This window comes from Carassius gibelio, chromosome A7 (assembly GCF_023724105.1).
Source record: "Carassius gibelio isolate Cgi1373 ecotype wild population from Czech Republic chromosome A7, carGib1.2-hapl.c, whole genome shotgun sequence".
Lineage (NCBI taxonomy): Eukaryota > Metazoa > Chordata > Actinopteri > Cypriniformes > Cyprinidae > Carassius > Carassius gibelio.
The window spans coordinates 6,092,521-6,108,179 of NC_068377.1; the positions used below are offsets into that span (position 1 = coordinate 6,092,521).

The window sequence follows — 15,659 nt, forward strand, 5'->3', positions numbered from 1 at the left end:
ATATCCACTCACCCACTGGCCACTCATTGTCATGTTCAATATGCTTGAGTTGATTTGAGCTTTGTGACATGGTGCACTATCCTGTATGAAGTAGCTATGACCAGATCGATACACATTGGGTGAACATGGTCAACAATAATACTCCGATGGGTTCTGTGGTTTAAACAATGCTAAATACTCTGTAAACCCTAGAGATGGCTGTTTTTTCAGAAAAAAAGCTGCAATTACTTGATCTGCAAATGTGACTTTTTGCGTACTTTATTAGAAAATGTTTCCAACATGGTATCAATAATACAATAACAGCCTAACTATGGAAAGCATTGCACAATATGAATGAGATACATACATACAAACTACTGAAAAACAAGATAATGAACATTTTTAAAAATTACATTAAGAAGCATCATTTATGGGTCATCTTGTATACCAGTACAGTATATTCTGATTTAAAACCAAAGCATTTTCTTAGATTTCATTTCTGATCAAGGATTTTAAGCATCGTTTTTTTGTTAATTCCTGAATAGTATGAAACATTTACAAATCACTGCATAAGTTTACATTTCCGATGTCATCATTCAGGGCCAACCACAACTCAGAAAGTACACAAGTAGTGACAGTCAATTCAACCGATACTCTGAAAAAAGAAAAGAGAAACAACCTGAGAAAAAAAAAGAAGAAGAACTGAACATTGAGGCCTGCAAGTGTAACCAGTAGTGTTATCAGTCATAAAAGTGATTCAGGTTTACATTTCCTCTCCAAAAACTACAAAATCCAGAAAAAATAAAACCCAGCATTGTCCATTTGTACTGGAGGCTGACCTCTGTTGACATAAATATTCTTTGTGTCACATATTCACACCAAAGCACATATGAAATAAGGCCAAATAAATGCTGGTGTGTAACTTTATTGAAAGCAACAGTGGCACACTGAACATTCTGAGCCCTTAAACCAACACTTTAAATAGCAAAACCACACGATCAGGTCATTATTTGTTGTCCTAACTAGTGATAAAGCTTTGATTTCCCCCTCATGATTAAATAAATATGTATAATATCCATCATGGGAAAGCAGTGATTTGTATATTGAACATGCATACCAAATTTCTCATCTCGTTTCATCTTTATTTTACCAATTAAAATGCATTAAAAATTACACATTTCTGTTTGGATCCAATTGTTGCATCTAAACAGGCTGTGTTTGGTAATCCCTGAACATGCTGTAAAGAAAAGAAACAATTTTCAAGTATCAGCTTGACAAGCGCTTATGGGTTGGAAAAAAAAAGGCTGCATAATTTCATCTCTCCCACATGGCTTTGTTCATTATAAGAAATAGTAGGGAAAAAAAAACACATTATTTTACAATCATAACTGGAAAGTAAACCATTTTTCCTGTTTCACAGACTCGAGCACCTTGCAGATCTGGAGAGTTTTTCCATTAGACTCCGTCACACACACACAGCACACTACACCCATCACTGTGAGGTATGAGAAAAAGCATCCACTAAACGTTATGGTAACCAATGACTACTGAGGATTCATTGTAACAAACAAAACTGAACATTGCAGCAACTCAAAATATGACACCGAGCAAAAGTGCATTTCTATAGTTTTGTGGTGAAATGAACAGCAGCAGAAAAGGCTCTTGCAAATACATGTTTTTAAAAGCAAAAAAAGAAATGCAGTTTCAAGCTGCTAATACCATTTATGTGTGGCGGGTCTGAACAGATGCTGGTCATTACATGCGTTACACAAGAAGGCCAAAGAGAAGCGTGAATAATACGTTGACACTGCAGGAAACAGCAGCGTGGAATGAACTGTGGCAGGTGAAAGGAGAGATGGAGAAACGAAAAGGGAGAGATGGCAGAGGAGAGTACATCAAGGCTTTGGCTGGTTCTTTAGTCCGCTTCCTCCTCAGACTCTTCCTCTTCCGCAGTCTCCAGCCACGTGAGCCACTGGTTCACCTGAACAACAAGGAAGAAAAAATTTGTAAATGTGATTTCCAAAGGAAAGGTGCTTCATTGTTTGCCGCAGTAGGATAGTTACCTGGAACAATGCTTTTCCCTTCCCTGGAAACTCTTGGGCAATATCTTCTTTCCATGCTAGGAAGGCCTCTTCTTCAATTATCTCCATATCATAGAAGTTGACAAAGTAGCGCAGTAACATTCCTAAAGAGAGAAGAGGCCATTAAAAGCCAGGAAAACATGCATTTCTTCTCAATACTTTAATGCCTTGGTAAACAAACTTCAAGGCTCCCACACCTTTAGACTAGGGGTGTCCCCGACTAAGGATTTTCACAGTCGAATCGGAATTTTCGAATCATGCTGATATTCAACTGATAGTCAAATCAGATGTTTGGGGGCGGGGCAAAATACATTGAGTCAAGTCAGACATTCGACATTAACACAGGGAAAATATCAGATACAAACGGGGGAAATAATGTTTTTGTGTTTTGATTAAAAGATAGTTAACACTAAACGTCAGCGAAACCTTAATTCACAATTGTTACAATAGTGCTCTCATTACAACATTAGCCTATGCCTAGTTATTAATGTTCTGCATTTCGGTTTTGAGCTGCACACACTGAAGATGACCAGTAGAGTGAGCATTTTATAGCAAGTTTTTAAACCAATGGGATCAATTTAATGTAGAATACGCTTCATTATTTATACAACATAACGTTAATATTATGACTTATAGGCTATCTGCAAAAAGAGCCAATTTGCAGAAACATGGCAGCTAAACTAAAAAAAAAAAAAAAAATTCACATCATTATAATGGTTTTCCCATTATAGTTCTATGTATATAATAGTCCCAGTCATAGTTATTAATATTCTGCATTGTAGTTTGTCCTGCTCGCGCTGTGTGCTGAAGAGACATTACTGTATCACTACAATGAAGCGCTTGTTTTCAAAACCAGATGCATCTTAGATCAGGTAAATAATATATTTCTGATATATACACTGGCTGAAAAACCCAGATTGAGTCTTGGTAAAGTTTTAAATCTCTGCCGCCAAGATGCTCCTCTGTTGGTCACGGATTATAAAAGTGAAACATAAATCTATAGGGGTGGTTGGATTAATTCACGTACTTTAAAATATTAATTTGAAGCTTCTTTTCAGATTCTTATTTAGCTTTATCATAATAGGCTGCATATATACAGTCAGAAGATTTTTAGCCGTACCTTTGGGGAAAGCATGGGCGTTGCAGTGGACTTGCAGTGCGTAGAGTGCACTGACTTGAAGGTCCACGTGTTCATGCAGGAACTTTTGCATCACCGGTTTGAAGCCAAGTAGCAGCTGTTTTTCCTGGTCAAGCTGCTCTTTCGTAGGTGCAGATAATTGGTCATCACCTTCAGTGGTATACATCTCATGGATAATGTACTGCAAAAAGCTAGAAGAATTTTGGGAGGGTTAACCAAGTGTCCATAGAGTCAACCTTCTAAGAAACATTCGGGCCAGCAAGCCCATCTTCTTACCTGGTCATAAGAATGTTAACGAAACCCTTATCAGTGTGCAGTTTTGGAGAAATGTTGTCCTTGATCCACTTGTAGATGGTTTGCGGGGCAGGATCTGCTATAATTTGTTTCAGCAGCTCCTTCTCCAGCTTCATCAGAGGGAATAAGAAGCTCAGGCCTTTCCCCTCCAGAATCTCCAACATACGATCTTTGTTTTGATCTATTTCTGTGGATAGAGACAGGAATATTGGAAATGAACACCAGTCAATACACAATACTGAATGGAAAGTTAACATTCATTTCTTTATAAAGTGATTAAACAACTTCTAGATTTTGCCAACTGAAAGTGTCAACCCTGTTACCTTGATTTTATATAGTAAACCAAGTGGACAAAACTGAAAAATTCTCTAAAAACTAAGTCAAAGTAAACTCTAGAATTATGGTCAACCAATATTGGTTTTCTGAATAGTGCCCAGTGTTTCCCATACATTTATTAATTTGTGGCGGCCCGCCACAATATCAACACTGACCGCCACGGATTGATTCAGATTTTTTAACTCTTTAATATGGGTACAATTGTATTTTATTGTAGAACTGCGCGCTGCTTTCTCCCTCCCTCTCACAAACTGACAACGGAGTCATGCGCGACTAGCCCCTCCTCTTCGAACACGATCTGAATCAAAACATGAGCATGCGTTAGTTAGAGGATGGATTGTTGCCGGTGCTTAATGCTTATTCCCCCAGTGAAGATTCCAGAATCAATACGGAGTTGAATGGTTAGTAATGAACACTGTTGCTCAACATAACTCTGAGAAGTTAGTCTATGTTAAGCACTGTCGCGTTTCCATTACAGAAACCTTGTGTTTTTTTTCTAAATATCGATAAATAACTATATGACGGCGTTTACATTAACCGATGTTATGCGACTAAAACGTCATTTTTTTTCTAGCCACCAGACTAGACATTATATTATTATCTCCAGGTTCAGGTTGGTGTGTGTTGGTTTTTGTCCACCTCAATCTCCAGGTTTGTGTGCATGTGTCAGAGTCTGTGTGTGTCCACCTCCAGGTCCAGTTTGGTATGTGTGTGAGCCTGTGTGTGTCTAAGTCTTTTTGAATGTTTGAGTGTGTGAGCAAGTTTGTGAGTTTGAGTGTGTCCGTCTCCAGGTCCAGGTTTGTGTGCGTGCACAAAATTTGCAACAAGAAGTCTGTGGAGCAGTCATAGCATAGAAAGTGTAGCAATGGCATAGCAATGTAGCAATAGCAATGTCTTTAAAGGGATCGTTCACCCAAAAATTTTAATTCTATCATCGTTTACTCACCCTCAAGTTGTTCCAAACCTGTATGAGTTTCATTGTTCTGCTGAACACAAAGGAAGATATTTGGAAGAATGTTTGTAACCAAACAGATCTCGGTCCCCATTGACTACCATAGTATATATTTTTTCCAACTATGGAAGTCAATGGGGACCGAGATCAGTTTGATTTTGTCATTCTTCCAAATATCTTCCTTTGTGTTCAACAGAACAAAGAAACTCATACAGGTTTGGAACAACTTTAGGGCGACTAAACTATGATAGAATTTTCATTTTTTGGGTTAACTATCCCTTTAAGGTATCTGACACTAAGTGTCGGCAATGGAAATGTGTACTTGTCACTAAAAATAAATGATATTTAACTTGGCTTCATGCTTTTTCCGCTTTTCTGAGCTGGCAGACACATTTAATAAAAAAAAAAAAAAAAAAAAAACTTCATCTGAGGTCCAATTCAAGTTAATTTACTTAAAACAGGGAGGAAACTGTCACACATACCTGGCAGCATCTTCTGCATGTTGACCTTGCTCTGCTGGAACAGGTCGGTCAACCACTCCCGATCTTTCATTTTGTTCATTTGCTGCAAGCAGAGGAGGAAAAGAGGAAAGTGGGTGCCGTTCTCCAGAGGGTGGGCCAACTCTGCCATGCTCACAAGCTCAGCAATGATCGCCCGGGCAGCAAACTGAGCCAGGTAAGACTTCACCAAGGGAACATCCAACTCTATCTTAGGACACTGGTCCAGAACATTGAGGAAAGCCTGAAAAAAAAAACATGTCATTTGAGGAAACGCTCAGTTCCGGTTTCAGTAAAGATGTTGCACCAGTGAAATTCACCCTCATAACATGTATACAAACCTGCATAAAGTTCTCCCCTGTGACCAGTCCCTCCATCCGGAGCATGTTGATCAGAGTGCTGACATGTTCTCGGTCCTCATCTGGGCTCTCCAGTGAGCACATGATCATCTTACTCAACATCTCCGGCAGGAAGTGTTTGGGAGCTTTCATCTCTCGCACCCCATTGACCGCATCGTTCATGTGTTTGCTGCTCAAGTAAGCGGTCACAACATTCTCCTGCAAGTAAATTCAAGGAACAGCTCACTCAAAAGTTTCTGTGAACCATTTTCAGCAATAAGAGTGGTACGTACAGTCATCTTAAGCAGTTCCTCCTTCGCAGGAGGTGGCTTCTTAATAGTCTTCTGTGGCTTCTCCTGAATTGGAGGTGGGTTGGTTTTCAGGCCAAGCTGCGGTGGCTATAGTAACAGAATTAAATCCACCTTTATATAAAAATAAAAATAAACTATTTTGTTCCCATGCATGAGCTACAGTACTCCTCACCTGTCCCAGCGGAGGTGTGGATGTGCGTGGAGGTTGAGCACTTGGAGGAATCATGGTAGGTATCTGCGGCTGCAACTTCGGCATTTGGTTTTTGTTTAAAATGAATGACTGAGCAGGTCTCAAGCTAATCTGAAATATGATGAAAAGAATCATTTAAGTCATTAATCCCACCAGTTCAAGAACATTTTCCTGTAAATTAAGACCAGACTACACAATACAAACAAATATTCAATAGCATTTTTTTCAGTACAGATTTGTAATGATGTCGGTGTATGAAAATTATCATTAACAAAAAAGAAAAAAAGCCCCTACCTCATCAGCATTCAGCTGTCCTTTCTTAATAAAACGTGGTGGCATATCCTTGGACTGAGCTTGCTGCTGAGATGAATGAGTCTGGTTCTGGAAAAGCAGATTCTGCCCCTTTGATAAAAAAAATAAAAATAAAAAAAAATAAAGACTTGTAAGTTTGACTAATATTTTGAGGTCTTAAAGCATTAGTTATTTGGTAGCTGGGCATTTACCTGGTTGGATTTCATGAAAGGCTGGGGTGCAGGGGCCATGTGGCCACCGTGACCGTTGAAAAGAGGGTTTGTGCGACGGCCCATGGTGGGGGAAAACCTGTCCTGAATGACCCCAGGGCCAGTACCAATCCCACTGCCTAACACCAGACAACAGAGTTATTAAGCTGGCGGTGAACCATAGAGCAAATCCAGTCATGCATCACCTGTCCCAGAAATGTCAATGTACACCAGGACATACCTGGCATCTGCCCAAACATATCTGCTAATCCCCCGAGTGTTTCTCGATCTGGTTTAATTCTCGTCGGCAAGAAAGGACTTTCTTGAAAGAAGTCAGTCCTAATTCCTTGAGACATTTGTGGAATAAAAACACCCAAATCCTGTGAGGAACAAAGAAAGAAATGTTGAAAAATTCTGACAGAACTACACATTTAGGAAGCAATGTTGATTTGAAACCGCAACCTCTAGCATAATATTCTGAACTGTGAAATGACTAAAAACTTAAACGTCACGGTTCAAATAACAGTTAAAAGGCCATGTTACAGGTTAACCACCACTTTCAATTAATGGGTACATAAATCACTCAAGATATGTATATCATTTTTAAAATGTCTCAAAAATGCTCTTAAAAGACTAGTTTAAGTTTTGGTATTAAGGTTTTTTTTTTTTTTTTACACAACTCTGATGACGTCACGTTGGGGAGAAGTGGAGGAAAGGTAGCTTCAGCCTAGTATGATGCCACATTCCGTAAATGATACAATCCGTAACCAGTGTTTTTCCAACCTTAAACCCGTGAAAGTGCACTGGAATGGCAGTCAAACCCGTGACTTCCCACTCGTGAACTCGTATCTCGTACCAGATCGATGTACTCCGAGTTCCGAGGTCACACAGCACGCGAAACAACGATGGCAGCCCCTACGAATAATCCTGCCTACGGATGCAGTGTTTATGCAAGTGGTACGTTGAAAAAATGATTTTAGGTCAATGTAACGTTGCAATAAAAAATAAATCCTATACCATTCAAAAGCTTGATGTAAATGATATAAATGTAACAAACAATGCTGGTCTTTAAATTTATATTAAATTATGTTATGGGATAAATATATTCTAAATAAACTACAAACAAAATTATATACATTTATTTTGTCCTCACATTCTCTCTTGTAACTCCTCGCTCTCAGTGGCACACAGCTGCCTGAAAGGCTCATTATGCAAGCCTTTGTCTCTCTAGGTGTAAATCACAATGATATTCATGATAGTTGACGCCTACTCCCATGTGACTTTTACCAAAAAAAAAAAAAAAAAAAAAAAAAAGTGGTTTTCACATAATTTAGAAAGAAATATTCTAGGCTATAAGCTCCAGTTCTCAAAAGTCCCGGGAACCAATGTTCTGTATGTGTTTCATGGCCTTATTCAAGTGATTAACATTTTTTGTTTTTCACTAACCAAGCATACAAATTTCTTTTTTCCTCAAAAACACAGTCATGAACATACATGCTGCTCACATATGATTATAGCCCAGTTTGTGCGGATTACAGTGAGATTAGACTTTAGCCATTTAGATGTTTATAAGAAAAAGAAGTTTATAAAAGCACAAAATGTCAGGGCATGACAAAACTTCTCCAGGCCCCAAAAATACTCTTAGACTCCAGAGGGTGAAGTATTAAAAAGGAAAAAGAAAAAGAAGAAAAAAAAAAAGAAAAAAAAAACCCCTCTTCACAATGTATTGAAATAAAATCACAAAAGGGCTTATGCCACATGTTATTAAAATATTATGGTATAATGGGCTGCATACGTGTAAACACACAGCTTTAGGCTGAATCCAAAAGAACATTATTTATCAGCAGTCCAAAATTAAAGCCTGGTTTACCATTTGAAAATGAAATTAAGACATTTTTTACTGTAAATTACAATAGTAAAATATGATTATTTAATTGCATAAATCACTAGTTACAGTAATACTAAATTGGCCAACAACAGTGTGAAATATTGCCTTATGAAAACTCAAGTGGAAAGAGACTTCTGAAAGGGTCAGTTCTTAATTAAAAAAATAAAAAAATAAATTCTTCCAAATCATTTAGCACAAAACACATTTTATATAATTTATTACATTTAAAGTAAAATTAATTTTAGATTTAAATTTAAACATTCAGAAAAAGAAAAAAAAGACTAAGCTTTATTTATTATTATTTTTATTTTTTTTGATGCAGATGCACTCCCCAGCAAAATCACCCCATTAACGTTAAAACGATTAAGCTTAATTCTTTCTATACTTAGCTATTCAGTCATCTGGTGAAAATTCCTTAAAGAGCCACACAGATGGGAAATCAAAAATTACCTGTATTACAGTGTATGATGTAGCTGTCCATCTGTGTAAACGATGTGCAAATAATTCAACCAAAAAGTACACGATTTATAAAGTTATTGGCTTCTAAGGAGTCGACTCTGAATCGCTGAAACGAGTCGTTATAGATTTCAAATCTTTTGCCCATCTCTATGTACGTCACTAGGAGCACTTTGCATAATAATCTCCGCCTACCGTCTTGGGAGAAACGAAGCTCTGACCTGCCCCACCCCCCACACAGACGCTCTGTTTGGTGTGAGAGCATCATGTCGAGGAGACCGTTTGTTTTATTTTCACTGCCAAAGAATGAAGATCAGAAGAACCAATGGCTAAAATTCATTTTTACCACAATACCAGAGCAGTACAACAATATCCATTTGGTGTGTTCACAACATTTCACTGATGACTGCTTTTCTAATCTCGGTGAGTACAAGGCGGGATTTTCAAAGCGTTTGGCCATAAAAGATGGTTCATTACCAACTTTATTTAGAACAACGAGCATCTCCGAATCACAACGCGAAGTATGATTATGAAGTAATGTGTTGGTTTTCTCCCGAGCGTCTTATCAGTATGTGTGCTGTCTGCAGCCTTTCTCTGCGCTGATCTTCATGTACAAACACGTCATTGAAATGAAGTGTAACTCCATGAATACTCAACGAAGAGACATGAGAGAGATATCTATAGAAAGCTTGACATGTCTACTTTAAAACTAAACAAGTGCTGCCGAATATTCTGTGATCAACTAATCCATATTAAAACAACGCGATGTCAGTTTTTCACGTCTCCCTTCGTTATATCTAATGTGACCACGCCCCCGCGCTGAACGCACTATTCAGATTCAAACTGAAGCGCGCGGCTTGAATACACCCACACAGAAGAAAAAGCAGCGAGACTGTTCAAGTTTTTTATTTTACTGTTTGATTCGCGATGAGGAATAAGACATAAATCACCCCAAACAGATGCTAATGCATAGTTTACCATGAAGTTGTGTGCGGAACAACCAATCCAAACTGGTTATGTTAGTTGACCAATCAGAACACAGTATGCTACCGAAAGGTGGGGTTTAAGGAAACTGAATCTTTTGAACAGCTTCGCACGAACCGTTTGGGGATCTCTGAGAATTGAGGTAATTTTAAAATGATATTTTGACAAAATGACAATGTTTTTTAACCTTGGATGGATTTAAACCTAATGTACAGGACTTATAAACGGTGATAGGAAGCTTAGAATTTTCATCTTACTGGCTCTTTAACTTTTGTTCCATGTTTCAATATATGTCAGACGAAAACCATCAGTTTCACAGAAAACCGTTCCCTTCAGATAAAAAACAAAACAAAAACATATAACTTGCCCCAAAAAGGTCAAAACATTAACTGGTGGGGTCTCACCTTTACTGCATCCTGGCGGATCTGGTTGATAGTCTTGGGTCCATTATCAATAAAAGCTTTCCGAGGAACCCAGTTGTTCTCTCGCAACTCCACGGTATCCTGAAGCAGGAAACGAATCCGAGCAGGCAAGTCCTTGTTGTTCATTAAGGATCGCATACGGCCGTAGTACTGATCCATTAAAGACTGCGAGACAAAGGGGTGTTAGGAAATACCATGGTCTTAATGCACCCAAAGTCCTGCTAGTCTTAAAGCAGCTTACCTTGGCTTTCTCATGATCTAGTCTTGGCCCCACAGTTCTCATTATCTGACAGAGGCACTCCAAATCCTCCCCCATATCCTTAAGTTGGACTCTTTTCTTCTTTTCCAGAAGCTTCAATTAGGAGAGTTCAAATGCAACAACATTAGCTTGGAAATCAAGTAGCAGACATCAATCTCAATGGAGGATTTATGAATAACTCACTGTTTTGATGCATTTATGAAGGATAGACTCATGAATGAGATCGAGTTTGCCAAGTTCTCCGATGAATTTGATGTTGCCCAGCATTTTGATCTTGGCAATGGCACGCTGCTCTTCCTCCTCAGAGGTGAGAGGGCTGTCAGTTTTATCATAGACTGGTAGAAAAAAATTAAATAAAAATCACAAGTAAAACATCAGGCAATTCAGTATAGTTGCTGTAATAATGTTAGCATGTCCACAGTCTACTTACGGTCAACATTTCGGGTGCGGTTTTCAAATTCATCCTGAAGTTTGGATATCAGAAGTCTCCTGAATGTCTGTAGGAGAAAAAGTGGAATAAATACACTGACATCACATTGTGCTGTTGAGCTTTTTGCAAATGAATAAAGAGGAAATTCTTACGGTGCTCTGCTTTTGTGATGACTGGATCTCTGTTGATGGGCCGTCAAAGTTTGGAGCATCCTCTGCCAGACGCAGACATAGCTGAGCATATAGCGAACTATACTTCGGCTCTTCAAGGGCTTTGTCTACAATCTGGTTGAAGTGAACAAGCAGATGGTTCAACATTAAAATGAAAGCCTTGCATTTAAACGCAGACCAGCCACTGTCCTTGAATGCTAATTTAATTGATTAATACTAGGGATGCACCGATCATGATTATTTATGGCCGATTCTGATACCGATTTTTTACAAGCAAACTGCAAAAAAAAAAAAAAAGCTCTTTACCAGTGAGACTAAAAAGTATGCTATATAAATACATTTTCCAAAATGTTAAAATCAAATAATGTTGGTGCGAATAAAACAAAAGATGCAAAGTGTTTCATTCATCCAATAAAAATAAAAAATTTAGGGTAATGATTCACATCTATATTTTTTTTACTTGAGACAATAAGTTATTTATTTTTCACTGGCTCAAGTAAAAAAAAAAAATATATAGATGTGAATCATTACCCTAAAATATTTTAATTGGATGAATGAAACACTTTTTTCAGTGTACTACAGCAGGTGATTTTTAAATTAAAATTAAGTCTATGCAATTTTAAGGTAAAGTAAAAAAATAATCATCCTAATGCAGAACTGACTTTATTTATGGCTTTTCAAATGTGTCTGCAAGTTCAAAAAAAAAAATCAGTTGTCACAGTTTAGTCCGTTTCGTTTCTCATCCAACACGTGAGAAGTTGAGCTGAACATCTCTTCACGGTATACCCGTGTTCAGGGCTCGGACCGGTAACAGTAAGCTCGCGCAGCTTTAGTGCGCGCAGGAAAGGGACTCTTATTTGTGCGTCAGTACACCAACGGCTGATCGCTTCCTGCTATTCGTGCCTCAGACATGAAGCTCTGCATTTCCAGTACTGATCGGCTGCTCGTGTCCTGCGCACAGATTTCAAAATACTCTTCCAAACAAATGACATAGCTAACGATTACAATGTAGTCTGTGCACGCGAGCGAACTTCCGGAACCGATTTATGGCAGGTCAACCGGTGCATCCCTAATTAATACTATATACTCCCTTTTATTTTAGGTGTTTTATGTTAGGCATTATCCATAGGGCTGTGCAAAAAAAATCAAATGCGATTTTAATGAAAATCGCATTCGATTTTTTGCACAGCCCTAATTATCCATGCAACTTTTTGCCAAACAATGGTTCTCAGGTGAGCCAATCCACAAAAGCTTTGGCACCTAATGCTTTATTTTTTTTATGACTCATTGTTGCATGTCCTCATGTGATGATCTTGCACAAGAAAAGTTGGCATTGCCAAGTTTCACCAGAACTCGACAACTGACACTGACAACTCTACATATATAACAAACAAAACCCTCACCAGCAAGATGATTCCTTTGAGGACGAGCTTTGAATCTACGCCCACATTCAGGAGCTCAAGGCATAGCTTGTCAAACTTTTCAGGGGCCAGTTTATTAAGTATGCTAAAATAAACAAAAAAAAACAAGCAAAGTTGGTTAGGTCTTCGGTGGCATCCAATGAAACAAACAAACAAAAAGCAAATTCAAGTACATAGTCATCATTCTCCAATGGTCAATCAGCACAAACTGAATGAGGAGACTCATTTCAGGCTCTTACCCTCTCACTTTTCTGAAGATTGCATCGTGTCGTTCTTTTTCGTTTGAGGAGTTGACATCTCGTCTAGTGCTTCGTGAAGGAACCCATCTCTGAACGCCAGGCCCCGGGGTTTTCCCCAGGAACTCGCTATAAAAAAGCAGAGCATAGCAATTTGTTTGGTCAAGCCTTTACAGACTTATTAATGTCGGTCATAGAACATCAGTACTGAAATATTTGTGTGTGAAAATCAGAAAAGATTCTGCCACCACCCTTAGATTACTAAAACCACTTAACTTAAATGCCTCAAATTCAGAACAAGCTACTAATAAGGTCTACTTTTAGAAACAATTGTAACCAAACTTAGACATTAAAATCAGGATGAAATGGAAGTTGAAACCATCTTTTCAATTGTGACCTCTCAAAGTTAAAGGCACGAACGGATACTTGATATTTTCCACCGAGAAGCGTCTCATTATTGTTTGCTATTGCTGCACTCTCTTGAGTGGCAGGTTGTGAACGGTGCACACTTCAGAGAGCACATTATTTTGATTAAGGATTATGAGGGGACATTATAAAATAAATATTAATAATTCTGTCTGTCTAAAAATGCAGTGCCAGGCTTCACATTTAGAAAAATTACATTTATTTCTATTTAATCAATCTTAAAACAATCTTGTTTTGTTTACACACTGTTGTGCACCTCGTAATCCACAACTAAATCAGTGTTTAAAATTATTAAGTTAATTACCAAATTATCTAAATGTACCTGTTGCCAACAGACTTGGGATAGTGCTGCGATGCACCCCTACCAACTCCTCCGCCCGAAGCACTATAAAAGTAAAAATTCGTATTCTGAGTTTTATTTTAAATGAACGCAATTCCTTTTCCAATCTTTATACCCCATCTCCCAGAAAGCTCTTTCTGACCATCAGCTAAATTAAAAAAGCTACTAATATATGTCCCTCCTTACTAATGAATCCTTAGGGTCTCCTGAGGTGGCATAGGGTCTACCAAAAACAGTGTTTGAGAGGTCAGATGTGTACCTGAAACGAGAAGCACCCCCCTCTGCGATCACACTCTCCACTTTGGCGGCTTGACAATGAAAGATCCTCAAAAAGAATGCGAGTGGAAGGGTGGGGGTGTAGAAACACGGCCTAAAAGAGAGGAAAATCGCTTAATTCATACACATCTTCACAATAAATGGAAATGACAAGCATTGAGCTTTAACCTAAATGTACATGAGAGATCAAATGGTTCTTCAGTCACTGTAGAAAAACGGTAATGCGGATAAATGTAACGATCAAATCTGAACAAAGCACAAGGCCTCTGCCACGAGCGCAGATTTCACAAAAGAGCCTTGATTTATTCACCAACACATTCGAGCGCCATTATAATTGTGTTTATGAAAAGGCTTAAATAAGAGTACATACAGACGGTTTAAATTAATTGACATTTTACGACAGAAAATAATTACAAATCACATAACGTTACTCAGTTGTTGTCATTCTCGTGTATTAGCATTGAGGCTAAGTAGTTATCACACAGAAGAAAACGGCTCGGATCGCAATATTCAACGTTTAGAATCAACTCAACAAACAAGTGGAAACTAAAACCAGTGATCACGTTTAATAACAGCTCACTTGGATCTGCTATATTCGTTGTTTTCTGGTCAAATGTGCGTTTTACCGGCAGATAACAGCTGATCTAATAAACGGACGCCATTTCCTCGTAAAGCGAGCCAGCAGAGCCGCAGCATCACCGTGTTTAAACCCTCAGGAGCTCACAAACAGGGCGAACCCTCCAAATAATACCCTTACCTTTTCTAAAACAACTTCAGCTTTGGTGGTGTTGGGGTAACCAGAACAGAAAACAGATGAGCAAAGATAAATAGTTTTATGTACACGTTATTAAGATTATGGTTCAAGAGCAGTGCCTCATGAGTATCGATGGACGCACCGGTGTGAGGAGGAGAACTGTGAGCTGACGTCATGAACAGCCGCAACTTTATTCATCGGACGCGTCAAACATGCTGGATGGTACGTCATCGTCAAGTTTGGCTGCAGCTAAGATGCCGGAGGGGGGTTCGATGCAACTCAGTGACTCGAGTCTTTCGAGCCGGCTCATCAAAAAGATTCAATGATTCGTGGTTCTTTCCCCGCAGTTTATCGTTTCGCCAGTAGGTGGTGACGAATCTTTTGAGCGAGTCATTGAATCATTTACTTCGTTAAAGTCTGCATGAAATGCAATCGCTCTATCTGTTTTCAAAATGTATATTATAGGCCTAGATCACCATTGTTTGTTTGTTTATTTATTTCCTAATTTTAAATTAAAACGTTGCATTGACAGACTTCTCTCTAGGTGGTCTACTCTTTTTGAGTGAGTCACTAGCCGCTTTCACACTAGTTAATTGCCATAAAATAACCTTTACTTTACCAGTAAATACAAAAATGCCTTGTTCACACAGGGAACAACGTTTAGTTTATTTTATTATTTTATTTTTTTACTGGCAAAGCACCATTCACACATCAGTTTCAAAATACACATATCTCTGCAAGATGTCTGTTAAAGGGTTAGTTCACCCAAGAATGAAAATTCGTCCATCTTCTACTCACCCTCGATGCATCCAAAGAATATGTGACTTTCTTCTTTCAGAATAATCCAATCAGAGTTATATTAAATATTGTCCTTCCTCCAAACCTTTCACTGGGGGTAAGCGGGGGTTTGTTGTCAACAGTTCAGAAGACGTGAAATAAAGCATTCGCATCTGTAATAAGATGTCCCTCACACTGCTCCGG

At 38.4% G+C, this 15,659-nt stretch overlaps 1 protein-coding gene across 2 annotated transcripts; it reads right to left on the reverse strand.

Moving 5' to 3' along the window:
• Positions 1-242: 242 nt before the first annotated feature.
• On the reverse strand, positions 243-14,950 carry eif4g2a (eukaryotic translation initiation factor 4, gamma 2a). 2 transcript variants are annotated; one of them, XM_052601053.1, is made up of 21 exons: positions 14,821-14,950; positions 13,908-14,018; positions 13,631-13,693; positions 12,886-13,011; positions 12,629-12,731; positions 11,208-11,339; positions 11,056-11,122; positions 10,809-10,960; positions 10,608-10,718; positions 10,349-10,531; positions 6,858-6,996; positions 6,620-6,756; positions 6,411-6,518; positions 6,099-6,227; positions 5,909-6,013; positions 5,619-5,834; positions 5,263-5,521; positions 3,475-3,679; positions 3,181-3,389; positions 2,043-2,164; positions 243-1,960 (listed from the first exon to the last, which is right to left on the reverse strand). In XM_052601053.1, exons 1-21 carry the CDS (start codon positions 14,907-14,909, stop codon positions 1,895-1,897), a joined length of 2,832 nt encoding a protein of 943 aa, XP_052457013.1. In that variant the 5' UTR covers positions 14,910-14,950; the 3' UTR covers positions 243-1,894. The 2 variants fall into 2 exon arrangements, with proteins under 2 accessions (XP_052457013.1, XP_052457014.1); XM_052601054.1 differs by lacking the exon at positions 13,631-13,693.
• Between the last annotated feature and the right edge of the window lie 709 nt (positions 14,951-15,659).